General features: G+C 44.8%; 4 protein-coding genes across 4 annotated transcripts; 3 read left to right on the top strand and 1 right to left on the bottom strand.

The window, feature by feature from the left end:
• Positions 1-2760: 2760 nt before the first annotated feature.
• Positions 2761-4816, top strand: AOL_s00054g294 (uncharacterized protein; the record flags this gene model as incomplete). The annotated part of the gene is made up of 8 exons (XM_011121610.1): positions 2761-2879; positions 2949-2965; positions 3055-3218; positions 3288-3370; positions 3440-3618; positions 3687-4100; positions 4162-4261; positions 4333-4816. The coding sequence occupies 8 exons, from the start codon at positions 2761-2763 to the stop codon at positions 4814-4816; spliced, it is 1560 nt and encodes a 519-aa protein (XP_011119912.1).
• Positions 4817-7109: 2293 nt separating this feature from the next.
• AOL_s00054g293 (uncharacterized protein) lies at positions 7110-8720 on the top strand (the record flags this gene model as incomplete). Its single annotated transcript, XM_011121609.1, has 1 exon — positions 7110-8720. The coding sequence occupies one exon, from the start codon at positions 7110-7112 to the stop codon at positions 8718-8720; it is 1611 nt and encodes a 536-aa protein (XP_011119911.1).
• A 1094-nt stretch (positions 8721-9814) lies between these two features.
• Positions 9815-13233, top strand: AOL_s00054g292 (uncharacterized protein; the record flags this gene model as incomplete). Its single annotated transcript, XM_011121608.1, has 6 exons — positions 9815-10040; positions 10126-10215; positions 10286-10984; positions 11042-12089; positions 12158-12706; positions 12771-13233. The coding sequence occupies 6 exons, from the start codon at positions 9815-9817 to the stop codon at positions 13231-13233; spliced, it is 3075 nt and encodes a 1024-aa protein (XP_011119910.1).
• A 1835-nt stretch (positions 13234-15068) lies between these two features.
• Positions 15069-17165, bottom strand: AOL_s00054g291 (uncharacterized protein; the record flags this gene model as incomplete). The annotated part of the gene is made up of 8 exons (XM_011121607.1): positions 15069-15887; positions 15963-16192; positions 16260-16326; positions 16403-16511; positions 16604-16644; positions 16737-16804; positions 16860-16896; positions 16971-17165. 8 exons carry the CDS (start codon positions 17163-17165, stop codon positions 15069-15071), a joined length of 1566 nt encoding a protein of 521 aa, XP_011119909.1.
• Between the last annotated feature and the right edge of the window lie 1898 nt (positions 17166-19063).

The raw sequence follows: 19063 nt of genomic DNA, 5'->3' as shown, positions 1-19063 counted from the left end.
GAGCCTCCGTTATAATTAGCTAGCTGTTCATCCTAGTCAGGTACCCTATCTACTATAAAATGTTTAGAAAGCTATTGAGGATTCTAGCAACAAGGCAAGTTCTAACACTGTCCTGCTGATAGGTTCGAATCCTATAGCGTGAACAGAATGCTCAATATATATATACTGTATTACAGAATCGATTAATTGCGGTTCGAGTTGAGTATTCGTTGTATCCGGCTTCGGGACTAGCTGAGCACACACTCGTAACTGCGCCGAGCATTAGATTGATATATCATCTGGACCCCCACCACATACAATAAAAGTATCATTCCCCTTAAATACCCAAAAAGTGTTGTTTCAAATGTAGTCTTCGGGCTACATGGTGCAGTGGTCATGAAGCTAACCCTTCAAACTTCTGCTAAAACGCCTGGCTGTGCGGTTATAACAGCCAAAAAGCGCCGGGTCGCACCAACTACCGTGTATACCACTAGCACTGCTAGGGTACACGATAGTTCGCAGGCCCGGCAGGGGACTCCGAGGAAGGGCCCCCTCGGAGTCCTCATTTTGGAGGGCTTGGTCCTGCGTAGACCTTGACTTCTTAGAAATATTTGGAAACAAGCTTGGGGTTCAAATCCCACACCTGACTTTTTGTTTTGTTTTTTTGAACTTTTCATAAATTGTGCCTACTTTTATCTCGCTGAGGCTCACCGGGTATTTTCCTGATAGTGCATGGCGGATCCTCTTTGATTATCGCAGCACCCGTCTAAAAACTAGAATAGCTGCGGACTTAATTTGAGAGTTTCGATAACCCACCATCAAATTGTTGGTGGATTCTGGATTTGTACCTTATAATTCCTTATAATGCTCGAACAAGCTATGAATAGGTCTCTTCTACCGTTTGATTCATATTTTGACCCCCCTCCCCCCACCAAAGACAGAGATAAATAAATAAATAAATAAGTTCGGCTGCCAGCGTTATAAGACTTATCTCGTAAACCAGAATTAATTGCTGCTACGTATAAGACCTATACAGTCAGTGGCCTCTTTCGGCACTTATATATCGTGGATGTTGCATTTTTTGCGTTGCTCAACGAATATCCTGACATTAGCCTCGTGGCCAATCTCGTAACAAATCTCCTGACACTGCCTCGCCCTTAATTAGGCATACTCCGCCAACTAGGCCAAAAAAGTTTAATTCCAATCTAGCCTGGTCTTGCTTCTAGACATCATAAAAGAAGATATAGGTGAGAATCAATTAAGGCCTTAAGTGACCCTAGCCTGGCTTTCTAGCGTTGAGAGGCGGCGTAAGCTTAATAGATGCCCTCGTAGTATGTTCTTGTATTTTGATCAAGAGTTAACTCTTCGTCCTCAAGGAGCCATGGCATTTCATAAAGCAATTAATTTTGCTCAAATTCTAGGAATTTCGGAATTCTGATGTGTTAGAATATCGCGTTCAATGAGAAAGCTAAGTCTCTAACCTTTAATTAACTAGAGAGCAAAAAGTTCCTCATGTATCTTAGGAGCCCTAAGCTCCCAAGGCGTAAAATACGATGGCAACGAAGGGGCCTAGCTATCAGGATTGGTATTTCTTCAAATAGATGTATACCATAGCTGAACTAGTTCTCTCGGTTCGTTGCCGCTGAATCCCTGCAGGTCACGAAATGAAAGCTGTGATAGTGCTAGCGTAAAATAACCACCGAGTTTTGATAAACTAAGACGCTGTGGTCGCCTTAATTTAATGGATTTCTACAGCAATTTCCTATCTCATCAACGAGATGATCAAGATATATTTCGCTTGAAAAGTGTGATTACTGCTTCGATTTTTGCGTCAAAGCCGGCTTAAGCCCTTCTTAGCACCGACCCTGTTGGAGATTCTGTGTTGTTCCGGATCTGGCGAGTTGCCCGAAACAGGAGAGGCAAGTGGCCTGCATAAGCCCCGACTGGCATTAGGCAGGCAGCGACTATGATTTGCATCTTGATTATTTCTAGAACAGGGCCTCCCTTCCAATGCTAGGAGCTAGGCGGCGGGCACTTTCCAAAAGTATCTCATTTGTCCCGGGATTTCTTTCAGACTAATGCTAAACTTGAAGACTTTGCGACTGGGGCCAGTCAAAAAAGAAGCTGTGATGTTCACACCAAGATGTGCGACGACCAAGAGCCTGGGGATCTGGGATGAAGTAAACTTGTTGAGGCTATCAACAAGGAATTGAGACTTGCGAAATTCAAGCAGTTGGGTGACTGGATGCTTTGATAAGGGACGGTCCGCCTCCTACACTGTCCCGACGGCCCACAATTTTTCTTTCTAGAGCTCTCGACCTAACTTAATTCAAAGTTTTCCTCCTTTACTTTGAGGTTTTACGTAACCTCTGCGATAAATCTGGCAGCAGTGTCGTGTGACCAGCCCTCGATAGACTTCAAGCCTCTCTGGTGATAGTATACCTATACTGGGTCGCCGAATAAGCCGATATTCATACCATATACTCCGGACTAGTCGACTAAACCTAGAGCCTAGTCCCTGTGATCCTAGGAACTCAGACGTCACCACTCATATTCGCCGTGTAACGATTGTGGCGATTAGACTTGGATACATTTATATACCTCGTTGTCTCCCTGCAACACAGCGCTATTTTAAATTTTATAAACCTTACCAGACGGAGACTTAAACTATATCGCGGTTATATCTGCGCAGGAGACAACGGTTAAAACAAACAGTCGAAACGATTAACACTAAACATTACTGCGGGTAGATTAGGGTCATTTTTTGGCGGAAGGATAGAAATGTCGGGAGCTTCGAGTCCTGGAGGTTTAGGCGGTGGGACTGCGCTCAAGCGCATGAGCACAGGGAACAAGCGGGAAGATTTGCCCAAAAACTTGAGCATGGTGTCTATTATGGGATTGTAAGGTTCCCTGCATTGCCCTACACTGATACAGTCCAAGCTTGTGCTAACTTAGCACGTAATATTAAGGTCCTTTGCGATTATGGGTACGATTGATCCGTTCAGGTCTAGATACACGCGCATATCGACGCAAGTTGAGTAGTAGATGGCTAATTGGATACTCACCTTGTTACAGCGGTACCGTGTGGGCTTTCAACGACATTATCACTTAGTTTAACAAATGGAGAGAGTGTGACAGTTATATGGGGCTGGGTTCTTGTCTCGCTGATATCAATGGGTATCGCGGCAAGCCTAGCAGAAATATGTGCTGTGTACCCGACCGCTGGCGGTGTTTATTATGTGCGTATAAGCCGTTACTACCGGTGCTAATTTAAATTATGAAAGAAGATATTCTAACGGAATATATAGTGGTCGGCAATGTTATCCACGCCAAAATATAGGCCAATAGCAAGCTGGATTACAGGGTGGTTGACTCTCGTCGGTAATTGGACGTAAGTTCGATCGAAATTCTATCCAGCATGATAGATAGCTTTCAACACCTATTCTAACAGTGGTTTTAGTGTAACCCTTTCAATTGCTTTCTCGACTGGCCAGTTGTTCCTTTCGGGAGTTTCGATCTTCCAGGAAGATTTCGTCGCGAATACATGGCAAACTGTACTCATGTTTTGGGGAGTAATGGCTGTGTGTACGGGTGTCAATGTATTCTTTAGCAAACATTTGAATCTATTGAATACGATATGTAAGGAAACACCTCACAGGATTGGATGCCCGACTCGAAGGAATATTGACTAAAATGGATTATATTAGGCATGATCTGGACCGCGGCTGCAGTCATCATCATCATGGTTGTGCTGCTAGCTACCGCTCGTCACCGAAATACTGCGGAGTATGTGTTTGCTCATTACGACCCAACAGCTTCAGGATACCCATCTGGGTGGTCTTTCTTCGTCGGCCTTCTACAAGCTGCATATACCTTAACCGGGTACGGCATGGTCGCATCTCTCTGCGAGGAGGTTCAGAACCCTGAAAAAGAAGTTCCCAAGGCAATGGTGCTGAGCGTCTTCATGGCGGGGTTGACTGGTGTTGCTTATCTCGTTCCTCTGTTGTTTGTTTTGCCTGAGGTGAAGGCTATACTCAGTGTAGCGAATGGCCAACCGATCGGAATGATCTTTACTACAGTTACCGGGAGCAAGGCTGGTGGAATGGGATTGCTAATATTCGGTATATATACCTGTCTCACCTCATTGATGCTTGGGAAAGGAGTTTGTTGACGAGTTTCTAGTACTTGTTGTTGCACTTTTCGCGGGAACTGGCGCACTCACTGCTGCAAGTCGATGCACTTTTGCATTCGCCCGAGACGGAGCGATTCCTGGATCCAGATAGTAAGTAATAAATATATCTCTTTGGTTTATCTTCATTTATGGGTTGAAAGGTTAATCCGTGTAATGCACAGCTGGTCACAATATAACTACAAGCTTAATGTCCCACTCAACGGGCTGCTTTTGTCGTCCGCAATTTGCTGTCTCCTTGGCCTCATTTACTTCGGCTCCACAGCCGCGTTCCAATCCTTCGTCGGCGTTGCCACGATCTGCCTCTCCACATCGTATGGTTTTCCGATCCTTGTCAACATTCTCAACCGTCGTGTTGCCGTCAAAAACTCCTCGTTTTCTTTGGGGAAATTTGGTTATGCAATCAATATAGCGACGGTAACCTGGATTATATTGAGCGTAGTCCTATTCTGTATGCCTGTCAGTATTCCTGTCACTGCTGCCGGCATGAACTACGCTTCTGTAGTCTTCATGGGTTTTGCAGGTATAAGTGTACTCTGGTACGCGGTTAGGGGAAGGAAAACATTTAATGGACCGGAGGAGGTGGTAATTGACGGGGAAAGTAGGAGTGTTGATGAGGAAGTAGGGCGGGAGAAGTCAAGGCAATGAATTTTCCGGGCTCCGCATTTCTCAGCATAGTGTTCCCGCGCCCCTCACCTTGAACTTTGCTAGCGATTAATATTCAATAATATAATAATGATATAATAATGCATGTTTGTGGATCGTGTATACCTCGGTAGCTAATGATTTGAGGCGGTAAACCATTCTTTACCTATATAGTCTTCGATAGCTACGTAATATCAATCTTGGATTGTGGGTTTGAGGTAAGCGCCCCCACGCGTATGAGCGAGGAACGGATTAAAATTTTGCTTTCATTTATTTTTTCATTCCTTTTTTTTGAGGAACCCCAAGAGCTTAATGGAGGCGCATGATTTTGGAAAACGTTTAAACAAGATATATAGCGCTCGTATTCCAGGCCGTTTATAGTTATGAGACGGTGCGTTGTTTATGTGGTATTTTACGCTTTGTTTTTTGTGTTGACGGAAGTCGACTGGCAATTTAATTCTGGGGCGTCGGTGTGATGCAAACAACATGTTAACATCGATTGCACTGATCAACATTTATCATGATCTTAATATCGACAATCGTATACGGCCGGATTATGGTCCAAGCCGCGGCGTGATAATCGGACTGCGGGTATATCGGCTGCATATTATAGGTATAACACTCCCCGTTCTATATGTACTACGTATACGCAGTCTACAGCAAACCGTAGATTGGGCGGACGCAATCGACAGGCTCTAGCCTGTATGTAACACTCAAAAATCCCGTTAGCCTGAACAATCTCGCTTTCAAAAATTCTCGGTAGCCTGAGCGTTGGAAGGAAAGATCTTTCATCATTGCTGATTCTCGGGTGGGTGGGTTCTTTAGTCAAGACTTGAAATCAGACCCTGGCCCTTTTCAAACCCGCATGGTTTCAATATATATGCCTGGCAAGACCCAGCGTTAACACGAAGAAAAGGGGAGACGAGCTTCCAAATAGCCTAGCTCGCAAGAAATTGCCTCTTTTCGGGTCTGTACTTTTGAAGCACCACGAGTTTTAAAGATATTAAATGGGCCTCCGAACTACAATGACGCCCCTTTTTGAATGACGAACGATACCATAGGGCGCAAAGGCGTCATTTCATGGTCCAAGCTGGTAGACTATTCGAGAAGGGAATATGATGGCATTACGAATCGCCGAAACTCAGCATATCGCATTGCATTGTTCGGTGTTTCTGCAGCGTGGTGATATCTTTAGATTTCTACACCACCACCACGCGCCCAAGAAAAGCCCGTTGTTGGTACGGAGTAGCGCTGACTGCAGATATGGAAACGTTGTGCAACGGTCATTCGCTGACAACCTTGCTTCCGGATTCCGAATCACTTTTGGCGTTTATTGTTGCCTCAAGATTTGTCCATCCACGACACAGTTTGCCAGGACCAGAATCCCTGAGCGTGGAGAAAATTAGCTTGAGCTTTGCCAGCCGAGTTGAATGAACGGCAGGTATACTTACGAGCAAGAGTAAGCCGCCCTTAGGGTCGTCCTTGTGCAATGACGAGAGCGACCGTAGCGGGGCTCCTACTATCAAAAATCCCAACTTGGCGGTTTCGAACTGATGAGGTCTCACAGCTATCCCGAAAGGAGCACCTGTCATCCCACTGTCAGATACACCACAAGCCTCCATTAGCCTACTGCCAGACGCCGCCTTGATGTAGTCCCTGGTGGGTCAGTAATGTGGCGATCAGGAGTCTGCAATCTAACTTAATTATCAAGACCCTTGAACCATGTCAGTTGAGATCTGGGCAACCGGTGGAGAGATCCACCCGGCCAACATTGCCTTGACCATTGACCACAATATTGCAGCCCTCGAAAACCATATAATAGACTCTATAACCACGCTCTCTTGATGGATTTTTTCTTCTATCCCTAGCCCGCGGCTGTTGTGCTTTTGAAACTACCCAGTTCACACCTTTCGTTCTTTACGAACGCCCACACTCATTCACCTTTTTTTCTTCAACGTCTTTTTGGTTGTTAGATACAACACGTTCTCTTGTAGAGGACCATTCACTCTCTTTGCTACACCAAAACAAACGTCACTTCAAGATACACAGCCTAGTTGCTTGTATCATACCGAAACGAATTTGATATTCGTTTTGTAGATATCTGTTTGATCAGATATATCAGAAACTCCACTAGTTGGATTTCATTATCTTGTGCTCTTCAGCATTGTCAAAGGAAAGACTGGGTCGTCCACAGTTTGCAGCGCAGCTATACATATTTCTATATTCTACCATAGGATATTCGATATATACGAAAGTTTCCTAGAAAACTCCCTCTAAATTATATTAACTGTTCAAAATGAAGACTACTTTGGTTACTCTCCTTTCCGCCGCTTCGACGGTTATGGGCCATGGAATCGTTCAAGAATTCCTCATCGGCGGCCAGCGATACACTGGTTCCTTGCCATTCCAGGATCAATACAAGAACCCAGCACCAGAACGCATCACCCAAGCCTTCTGGGAAAACGGCAATTCCTTCATCGACGACGTCACGAGCGCCGAAATTGCCTGCAACAAAGGGGCCAAAGCCGCCAAGCTTGTTGCTCCAGCCCCAGCTGGCAGTGAAATTACTTTCTTTTGGACCGAATGGCCAGATTCGCACAAGGGACCTGTCATCACTTACCTTGCTGACTGTGGAGGTGACTGTACTACCGCAGTCGGTTCTGAGTTGAACTGGTTCAAAATCGATGAAGCCGGTCTCCTTGCTGATGGAACATGGGCCGCCGATGCCGTTATCAAAAACAATAACTCTTATACTCTCACTCTCCCAAAGAAGATTAAGAACGGACAGTATCTCTTGCGTCACGAGATCATTGCTCTTCACGCTGCTCATGAGCAGAAAGGTGCTCAATTCTATCCTTCTTGTACCAACATTGAGATCACCGGCGCCACTGGTGAAAATACTCCAGATACTGTTAAGATTCCTGGTGCATACTCCGCTAGCGATCCTGGCATCTTCATCAACATCTACTACCCAAAGGTTGAGAGCTATGTCATCCCTGGCCCACCTGTTTACACTGAGGATGGTACATCGTCCCCAAATCCTCAGGTTCCATCAAGCTCCACACCAGCCGACACTAGCTCCTTCCCTACTCTTGTCCCTACTGCGACTGATGGAGTTTTCCCAACTGGAGACTTCCCAGCTGGTACCGCTGGTGTCGAAGAAACCCCAGTTGTTACCGATTCCCCAGTGCCAAATCCAACTGGTGGCTACGAAGCTCCTACCGAGACTGAGACCGATGAGGAGGATGAGCCAGAAGAAACCGCCTTTACTACAACCCTTGTCACCACCATCGGCGGCCAATCCGTCACATTGACTGCAACCTATACCACTACCCCCCCTCCGTGCTACGAGCAGGACGATGAGGAAGTTGGAGTCAAGACCCTTGCACCAGTCCCAACCGTTGACCCAGTTGCCGCTTGCTCTGACAAGACTGTTACCGTCTCCGTTACTACCAAGGAGGTGTCGACTAGCATTGTCACTAGCATTGCTACCAGCGTTGTCACCAGCCTCTATACTACCGTTGTCGAGAAGACCGTCACCGTTGTCCAGGGAGGAAATGTTCCAGCTCAGACAACCGTTGCTCCCAATCCTGTCACCTCAGGCACTCCAGACTATCCTAAGCCGTCGACCTTCCCATTGGGGCCTGGTTTTACCACCATTGAAGCTCCAACTGTCCCCACCAGCGTTGCCACTGCTGAGGACCCATCCGGTACCGGCACTCCGTTGAGCGGCTACGAATCCGCACTCACCCGTCGTGATTGCGATGATGCCTTCATCAGATGCCAACGCAGCTTTGTTGGATGCATGAAGCGTGCTAAGCGCAGCGGCATGCAGACTCGAAGCTGTGAGAAGTTCAAGCGCGATGTTTGCATCCAAGGATTCAATGGGTGCAGTGCCAGGGTTTAAACATGATAAATTAGGCCTTATGTCTAATTGCTGTGTAAAGTCGTTCGTGTAAGATAGTTTTCGAGGATGAAAAAGCTCATGCAGCGAGTTTTCCTTTACCTTTTCATTTTGTATAGTCTCGAGGGTCACACCTTTTCAGTTCTTTTGTAGATATTTGGTGGAATATATAGAAAACCATTACTATTAAAACGTTTTCAATCTCCCCGTAAGCATTGTATATGCCGCCAGGTATAGGTAAGTACTTAGCTTAACTTAAGTATATAGATCTGGTAGCCTTTAAATTTTGATACCTATACCTTGTGTCCTATGAGCATATATATGAGCCTTCTAGAAATACCAACATCGTTGTGTAACATGACGACTGGTGGGGACTCGACCGTGGTGCCAATGGAATCGCTGCAGATCCGTGGAACATGTCGAACAACTACCCACAGAGTCAACGCACAATGTCCAAAATCAGGGTTAGCTGTGTTAGCGAGGCATTGATTCACAAATGGCCCTTCCTAGAAATTTGGAAATTATTACAATATACCCAAGCTTAAATATGGTATCCTTAACCCAATTTGTGGCCTTTTGGGAATGGTAGACACCTTGATCAAATTGACAGCAAATTAATAACAAGCACTAATCACATATAACATTGATCTGACTGAGCACACCGCTTGCCCTCAATTTTAACAACCTTGCAAGACACCGCCTCCAATAACCGGTGCGTAAATGGCATTTGTGCCTACGGGCCTCGCGATGTCGTATAAAAACCAATACCTGTGCAATTGTAAGTCAACCGTCAGTGAGAACACGGGGCCCTGGAAAAAATACTTTCTACCTTGAAACCAATAGATTCAAGCCATCACCTCTCACACATCTCCTTCGCCAGGCCTGCAGGGTCTTTCAGCTAGCAATCCAATCAACGATCCTGCTAAACCTCAGTACCTAGTGCCACCATCGTATAACTGTATTCGGAACACCGATCTACGAGTATAAGTCCAGCGTGGTATGTTGTTCGCGAAGGCCCCGGTAACCTCTTGTTATTTGAGCTGCAGCTGATATAATATGGTCGTGTAGCCTGAGTTGCAAGTACCTAAATACTCGAGATGCCTGATACGACGCAAAACCAAAGCGAGTTTCTCCGCCGTCTCAGCACGTCTGCTCGAAGACGGGAGTTTGAGTTTGCCGTCAGTCAATGGGAGCAGAATGTCGCTGATGACTATGAGGCCGTTGTCGATTTCGAGCATCGCCAGCAAGATGTTGTTGGAATTATGAGGAATGAAGATAACGAAGATGAGACTTCTACTGAGGAAGCGAGAGAACAGACACCTGGTAAGTTAATACCTTTGTAACATCAAGTAATACTGGATTTGGGACACCGTAAAACTTACTTTATTATATTTTCATAAATTTGAAGATATACGAACTCCCAGCGGAAAGAACTTGCGAAGGAAGATAGTGGTCGATCATGATGTTCGATCTCCTAAAAGAAAGAAGGAGGGTGATGGTAGGTTGCATAGTTTGGTAAAATGAAATAAAGAGTTATAGGTTCCTAACAATATTTGTTGGCCGCATAGGCGACGCTCGCACTGTTACTGCGACGGCTTCTCTCTCTCCTAGGCCAGCAACCCCACACCCAAAACCTGATCCTCCTGGTCAGAGGCATACTTTGAACTTTGCTTGGGCCATTAAAGACGTCACCGCCACTCCTGAGCGAGAACAAGCTCTCTTTTATTACGGAACAGACGAATCACCGATAGGAGAAACTACGGGAATCTTCTCGCCGCGAAGCAATCTTACACTAGATGACCAGGATACTCCTTCTCCTGTCCTCCTGAAGGAAAGGCATGTATACATACCTGACCAGCGGCAATTGATTGATACTAGTGAAACACAGGGACCTGGAAGCGAGCTGGATGAACAAGACGGGGCAATGCCGTTCAAGATATTTGGGTGGAGTCCATCTCGAAAAAGCTCACCTGTTCCATCTAGCACAAACTCAACCCCGGAGAAATCAAAGAAATGGTCGATTGGTACAAAAGCTCACCCACAGGGTATTCGATTAACTACTTTTTCTGCTAAACTGAAAGCCCTTCGAATTGAAAATATAACCAGAAAACTCATTAAGAAGAGAAGTGATCCCGATATGAATGTCGACGAGACCACAACTTCTTTAGCACAAAATACCAGGAATTCCATACCAAAACTCGATAACGAGGCTTTCCAAGCTAAAGTCATGGTATCGCCCATCAGCGATTCCAGTGATAGCCCTTGTGGTATGTTAAAATATGTTGTATTCAACTAAGCCCCTGCTAAACAACCTCTAACGTTAGGTTTGGAATCTATCAATACCGAAGTTGAGAGAAACGAGGTGAAAGGAACTTATGAGACAGACAAGGCTCCTGAGAGTCCCTCATGTCTAGATCTCGCAATTGGTTTTGCTGAGGCCTATGCCACTGATCTTGGTGTGGCACGAGATGAACTCCTTGCAGGATCTTCCCCAACTAGCCCCGAGCATACCGATACCCTAGCTTCCCGTCGAAAAAAGATCCAACATTATGGGGCTGGTCGTTCCATTCCGCTCCTCGATGAACACGACCTCGCCCGTGCCGAAGAGATGGCTGCTAGAGCAGTTATCGCGAAATACATGCCGCCAATTAGGAAAATTGGCAACTTCTCCTTTGGAGAAGAGCCTCCAAGCAAAGAGAAACAGGCGAAATTGAAAGCTCTACGCAAGAACTTTGGGCACTACATAAATGATCTGGATACTACGGAGCTGGAGAAAGATCACACTATTACAGCGTGGAAGCGTAACTGGAATGAGCACTTGATGAGTCCCGGAACCACGCCTATTGAAATAAACCAGAAGCAGGATATTGAATCGTACCTTGATAGACTGATCGAGTCCGAAGGAGACACTGATAATGAAAGGGCAAAAGAATTTCTCCGACTAATGAACCGGGGTCAAATTGAAGTGGAGCAACTTATGGTACAGGTTGACGAGCAAGAGATAGTCTCTAAGCAAAGACACGAGCAACGACGAGGCCGAGGTGAAGGTGAACTCACAAGTCAGCAAGATGAAGGCCCCGACTCCGTGCCGGATAGACCTTGGCCGCGCCTTCCTTGTACACCAGGCTGGAAACCGGTCCAGAAGGGATGGATATCTCATGATGGAAGGTACGAATGCATCGAGGCCGGCGCAATTCCAAAATTTGCATACTGCGAGGAACAGGATGGAGCTGAGGCACCTGACGCGCCAAAGACTATATGGTCAGGGGTCAAGGGCAGTGACGACGAACATATCAATGAAGATATCTCTTTCAAGATATTAGGGCTAGAGGATAACTGGAAAGCCTCGCCAACTGGGTTGTACATGGCAGAGTATGTCCAGTTAAATTTTTACGTGCGTTTTTCAAAATTAAGGGACAATCTAACATATAACAATGTAGTAAATTTGAGGACGATAACAACTCTGATTCGGGGGAATCAGATATTGGATGGTCCAGCAAGCTTCTCAATCACCGCCTAATGCTTACCTGCAACTCTGTTAACGGAAGCAATGTTGATATCTCCTATGATCCTGAAGAGCTCGACATTCCCACAATGGACATGAACCGACACTTCGCAAAAATGGATTGCACTCTGGCCAACCAGTATCCGAGCTATGTCAAAACTGAGCGCAAATTCAATCGAATGGGAGAAATGGTCATCATCCCGCCACCCTTACGAAAGGACAAGATTCCTCGTAGGTCATGTATGAAGCCGCTGGGACGGCTTAGGCGTGCCCGCAGGGGACGCCCTGTTGCTCGAGTTGAGAAGTGGGCAAAATTTAAGCTACTACCGGAAGAAAGGGATGCAACCGACAAGTCGCATCCTAGGCCGTGTGGCTGGTCTCAGAAGAAACAGTTTCTTCTTCGGAAAGCCTTTCGACAAAATGGACTTTTTGAGATGCTACCTAGTGTTAGAGCTCAGCATACGAGAATCAGAGGCTTTGAACAGTATGTTTGATGAAGCGTTCCCGCCTAATATCCACGATGAAGATCTACTAAAGAGATATTAAAGGTACTATCCACGATTTCTACAGCAACCTGTTGGGACACAAGTCCGCCAAACGGTTTCCTACGGCGCAGGCTACATCCTCAATCATATCGCCCGCTTCAAACTCGGGCTACCAACCTCCGAGGATGGTCAGACCAGGGTCAAAATTCGTAATGCCTTGAAGAAGATCATAGAACACAGGAAGAGTGGACAAAGCAGGTATCAACAAAATACACTCAGTGGGTATGAATACAAGATCTTCAGCCGCGTACACCAACGAAGACGAGTTCGGGACGTCGATCATGTTCTTCCTCAAGACGTTACCCTCGTCGGCAGTCTACAAACAAGAGGCAGAGCTCAAGGTGTTTATATGGTATACTGGAGGATTTCAAAGAAGCGAAATTCCGACAGACAGGAAGATGGGGACTGGGTAGACCTTTCTGACGAAGGGTATCTCGATGAAGAACATGCTGGAGATGAGGGTTGACAGATTTTGGTCGATGAGTGCTAACAAGCCTGTCCCATGAGTGCAGGCTGAGTTGACGCATAAAAACGTAGCCGTGGGTATTGTCTTTATTTCTTTAGAATCCATGTTTATGTTACTCCATTGTTTCCGGTTCGTTTCTATGAATGCGACGACAAACTTATTAGGTTAGATATGAGATGTATGCTAGCCATCCGGGTCCAGCACCCCTTTCTGTTTCTAGACAAGCCACCTACTGCGAATGAAATTAGACTAGTATATTACATCTCTCTGATTTTTCAAAAATATTATTGTAAAACAGCTTTTTCAACTAATCAAGCGTAAGGTTTACTAGACTCACCAAGACCATGAAGTTAAAACGCAAAATCTGTTCCTGCCAATTGAGGGCTTGTTGAATTCTTTGTTGGGTCATTTACATGACACCGGTACCCCCCACGTATGCACCTTGTCCCACCTTGAATTCGATTATACATCGCGCAATACACAGCTTATTTGTGTATCATGAAGTTGTACCAAATACGGGAGATCAAATAAAACGGTGTGCTTTGTCTACCACTTTCCAAAAGCAACCTTGAATCTCCGTCTCGGGCAATCTGCTTGACCAAAATTTTAAGGATGGGGCATTCAGCTTAATGGATTGATTTAGCTTTGGTCTAGTTCTATCGAAGCTTCAAAGTGCAAGAATGATACAGGTACATATCAGTAGTTACGTTTTTCGGATTTAACATTGGATTTGGGGTTTCGATGCGACGAACTGTGAATTAAATCTCGGGAAACCACAAGATGTTGTATCCCGGCGTATATCCAACTTCTACTACCGGTATATCCTCCTGGATAACTGGGCAAACTTTTGGGTATTTGGTTACATCACTAGTTCAAGACAGGGATTGAGGTGTATATAACTGCGACCCCCCAGTCTGATCTACTGCTCTCGGACAAAACCTGGGTTAGAACGTTTTTCTGCGAGAGAAATAGATTCCACGATCTGTATTCAAATTGTACCTCCTCTCAATCTTGAAGATTCCAATGAAACGTTGAACGGCAGCCATCATCCCGACCCCGACTTCGACAGGCCCGGCCGAAAACGCCTAGCTAGATGGTATAGATCCAGCGGTTTTACAAGGGCTATGCTACATTAGATAGCCGGCGCACGGCGGTCATTAAATCGGAAGGATGTTAGACATCGAGCGGCTCTGATTCGTTGGGCATCCGCAGGAGATGTGCATTCGCACATCTCGCAAGAGTATACTAGTACGCGTATAATTATGTCCAATATGCAATACGCCAGTAGAACGTACCACTACTTTCGTTCCAAGGCTTTCTGCAACTGATAAGGCGACGAATAGTTAGTAAGAATATTAAATTGAGAATCCTTTACACACTGAGATAAATTACTGATAGTAAATTTATGCGTCGGAATACTGCGACGATGGGCCGCTAGTACCTAGGAATAAACTACGTACTGTTGCAACTTTTTAAACACTAGCAAGGCGGTCATAAACGGCAATGTAATGAATTTTCAAAGAAGGTATAATTATCCCGACCCCGACCAGCTGCGTGTGAACTAGTAGAAAGTTCTGGTTATGCCAGATCCGGCGTGGAATAAATTAATCGGAGTTTGTATGGTATGCTGTGCCCTGAGTAATTAAGCTGCCTCTAGGATGTAGAATTCTTGGAAACTAGTCCACAAGTTTTGGGGTTTCATGATTTTATTGTATTTGTGAAATATACATTGGAGTTTTGTGTTACTGGGCCAAAGCGAGAAAAGCTGGTAGGGTTAGCCTCTCAGAATGTCTGAGAATGCTTACCATTTTAGATAATCTATAGAAATCTTAGAATCACTTTCTTCGACGTATTCCACGCTGTTTTCCTGTTTTTCCATTAGCCCAGCCGCTCGTACTTCCCTCGTCAAAAAGTAAACCGTCAAGATTGCGATTTTGAGTTGGTGCTAAGTTTTGTCTCATCTTGAAGTCCACTTGTTCCTCATTTATTGCCTGCCATTGAATACCTTCAATATATTCAAGCTCTTCGTCGCGTATCATATCAGTCAGCGTCTTATCCGAAGTGAACAGAATATTGTAGTTGCGATTAGTGAGGAAGGACTCTCTTTGCTCTTTGAGCAAGGGTTCCATGTCTTGACCTTCATTGAATTGTTCGTTGGCCGGGATATCCAAATCTGAGCGACCTTTAGTTTTGCTCTTTTCCCGTTTATCATTCTCTTCCGTGGAATCAAGCTCTATTCCATCAGATAGAGAAGGAGACTTATTCAACCTTATGAATGTTCTAAACCGGTACGAGAGATCGGCCTCGGTGATTCGGAGCCACCTCTGGAACCTCGAAGTTATATTCCAAAACTTTGCTCGTATTCCCATAGCTCTTTCTATAGGGTTCACTTCGGCGTTCCAGAATAACATCTGGTAGTACGGTAAGTCCTGGATTTGTTGAAGCTGTCGCAATATTTTCGACATCCCCATCTTATCCTCATTCTTTGTGATAAAGTTGTAATACGATCGGCGGACCCATCTTTGAAGGGGGTTGGCCAAAGGCAAAAATAGCCTGCGGAGAGATCTAATAGGCTGGTAATCACGGAATTTTCGTTTGCCTTTTCTGGAAATGTCCATCCACATGTACCAAGACGGAAGGGACGTGCTGATAATCTATAGCGTAACACGTCAAAGTTAGATAGGTGCCTTTCAATCCGTCAAGAACCGATATTGTCTCGATAGATATACCCCCATGTTTAACTCCAAAGTACCCATAATCACAAGGGCCTCTGATTCAGTGCTGAAGATGGAGGTGGCGGGTGCAATGGTAAAAGTTCGCATGATAGATGAAAAAGTCGTGGCGAATGTTACGTACATCCACCCTCTTCGATGATTTCTCTGGACTGTATTCAAATACCGATTATCCAGGAAAAGGAATGGTAACGCGAAACAGATAATATCAAAGCAAGTTGAAGTTACTAAAAAGCTCGGAGGCGTCTTGATTAGTTATTGTTGAAGGTTAAAGTTGCTATACTGGGCTCTTACTTGCAATGAATCCATACATCAATTGTAGTAGAATGCCAATTTGTAAAGTCACACCTTCAACGGCGCCCTTATAGATTCTATTAGCTTGAATAATGCTTTTATTGGCGTGTATCACAATGCCAAAATAGGAAGAGAAGGGGTACCTGAGGGAATGCCAGTGCCAGTGCAATGATGCTGGTGATGCCGACAGCGGAGCAAGATGCAAATGTTGCCATCACTAGACACTTCGTTTCGAGGCGGCCGTTCGACATTCTATGACAGGTTATGCACAAAGAAAGCTAAATCCAGATTAACAGGAGGTTGGATGGCATATGGATAGCTGCATTGCACTTGCTTTGAACCACATCAGACCGGTAAGGTAGAAAACACGAGCAGTGTAATTGATCTAGGATTCCGAGGGAATGTTAGCAAATTTATACTGTAGACACTAGCGGCGCTTCTAAAAACGAAAATGGGAAGATAAAACTGCAAACTTACTGTTTGATATCGTAATTGCACCTCGTAAGGCCTTTCCTGCATTGGAACGACCAAACCGTACCGGACCTCTACTTTGTATTAGGTTCTGTAATACTGATGTAAGTTCCGTGATAGGCAACTTACGGAGTAGAGCCATGACAGTGTATGAAACGGAAGATATCTGGTAAAAAATAATATCTATTAGGGGGTGTAATAATTGAGAAATGATCAGGAAGGTGGATTTCTTTGACCCACTCCGGCGAGAAGCATGAACATGTCATCCCAAGCAAGGTTGCCCGTAAGCTTGAGTTTCCCATAAAGTCTTACCGTAACCGCGGCAGCACCAAGGATACCAACGGTTAGGATGCAAATAAAGGCAGAGGCAGAGGCGGGGTCCCAGAACGCCGGAGCATCCTTATCCACGAGTATATAGCGCGTCGAGAGCGCCATATTGTTGAAGGTTATCGGCTAGGCCCTCGGGCTAGAATAGAAGTTTAGCTTCGGTGGTATGCAGTACTGACTAGAGCAAGAGAGGTGATGTTTGAGGTAGCAAGTTCTTTGAGATTCTGGAGGTTGTGACGTGATCATTGGATGCTTCTACGTTGATCAGGTAAAGAATTGAAGTTATATGAAGTCGTCATGACTCCAAAGAGCCAGCAACTGCTACGTCTCAGCTCAACACCAATAACTACCAAACTTACTGAACACTACTAGTAGTATAAGCTAAGGAGTATATAACCAACAACAACTATCCGCTTTGCATCATTTAACACACTGGGATGTCGAAGGATTGGTATAATCGCATTTAGAACATTATACGAGGCATCCAGCATTCCAAACAACGCCTAGGCGCCTCGAAACTAGCAAGGATTTGCTTACCAAAAGATTCGTTACAACTTTGGGGGCTGAATCTACTATACCTAAGCTATTCTGTTCGTAGGGGATGTATTGCTGATTTGGTTAGATCCCTCAAACGAGCCGGGCCTGCAATACGAGACTACTATTTAGCTATGTACATACTTGCAGCCAACTGGCGTCTATATAGAAAAGATGACTATCTCATGTTATCAAAAGATCTGAGTGCCAAATACATCGATCATTATATTGATCTATCCGTAGTACAAAGCTCGTGGAAACAAAAAAAATTAAACTACCACAAATGGGTACGAACCAAGTCGATCTCCGCGGCAAAATTTCGTTCACGAGACGAGATAGAAGTATATGCTTGCCTAGATGCGTCGATACATAGAACAAGCTAAATGATCTATGGGTTAGAGAATAGTTAGGGGGTCAAAATTGATGCATGAAACATAACTTTTCTATGTCAAATCTTCAATGGTCGCCTAATAGGGTTATAGTACCCTAGATACGATCAAGTACCGCTTTGGGACTGAAGTCGGATACACTCTTGGTTAATTGATGAGCTTCCAATGCAATACCAAAGAAGGTTATTACGCCTTGCTGCAGAATTGTAAAACGCAACAAGCATGCATAATACCACAGTGAATTCATGAACCGGGTTAATCAAGAGCCCGAGCATGACAAGGATCACATTGACCCCGTACCACCCTCCGTAAACTTGCGAGGAATAGTACAACCTCAAAAATTACTCTGCGTGTACAAAGACACGTAACAATCCTTGATCTTTTAGTGTCCGAAAAGAGGTTTTGCACCAGTCTTCGGAGAATTCCAAAGGTCGGAATAACCTTTTGGCCACGCGAGTAGATAGTCCTTGGAAGCCTGTTCCCTCGGTATAGTGAGATCAGCTGAATGACCCGACTGTTATTCGAAGATTAGTAACTGTAAGCATAAGCTTTACGAATATGGGGTTTAAGTTTTATGAGCACGTGGTATATAGATCTTTCAACGGACTCAGACTTGTGTATACCTAAATACCTATTATAATATAAATATGTTGACATCCATCCCATCAACTATCAATACAATTAAATATCTTGCTACAATGTTGATAATTTAGAAATATATATTCAATAGGCCCGTATCTTCGAGAAGGTGGCCGGCTCGCTGACTAGATTGTAATGAAGCGCTTTATTAATTTACCTACTTGCATAAACCTCTATCGCCGATTAATGATTGAATTCATAAATGGGAGAGAAATGATCTTTCTTCTGGCGTGCAACATTGAGAACTCTCCAGAGCATTTGAGCAAGGTTGTTGCAACCTTTTGAGAATCTTATAGAAGCATAAATCTTCGAGTTATGTGTTTCGGGTCTTTTGTGAATTGAGACACGGGGAGACTAGATTTCGTAACACGACATATCGCTTAGCAGCTTTCTGACCTGTCCCTATAGAGACACTTGAAAGCCCTTACTTTACAGGTGATAACC

This window comes from Orbilia oligospora, assembly GCF_000225545.1.
Source record: "Orbilia oligospora ATCC 24927 unplaced genomic scaffold scaffold00054, whole genome shotgun sequence".
Taxonomy (NCBI): Eukaryota; Fungi; Ascomycota; class Orbiliomycetes; order Orbiliales; family Orbiliaceae; genus Orbilia; species Orbilia oligospora.
The sequence above is the reverse complement of the archived record's forward strand: the minus strand, read 5'-3'. Positions and strand labels throughout refer to the sequence as shown.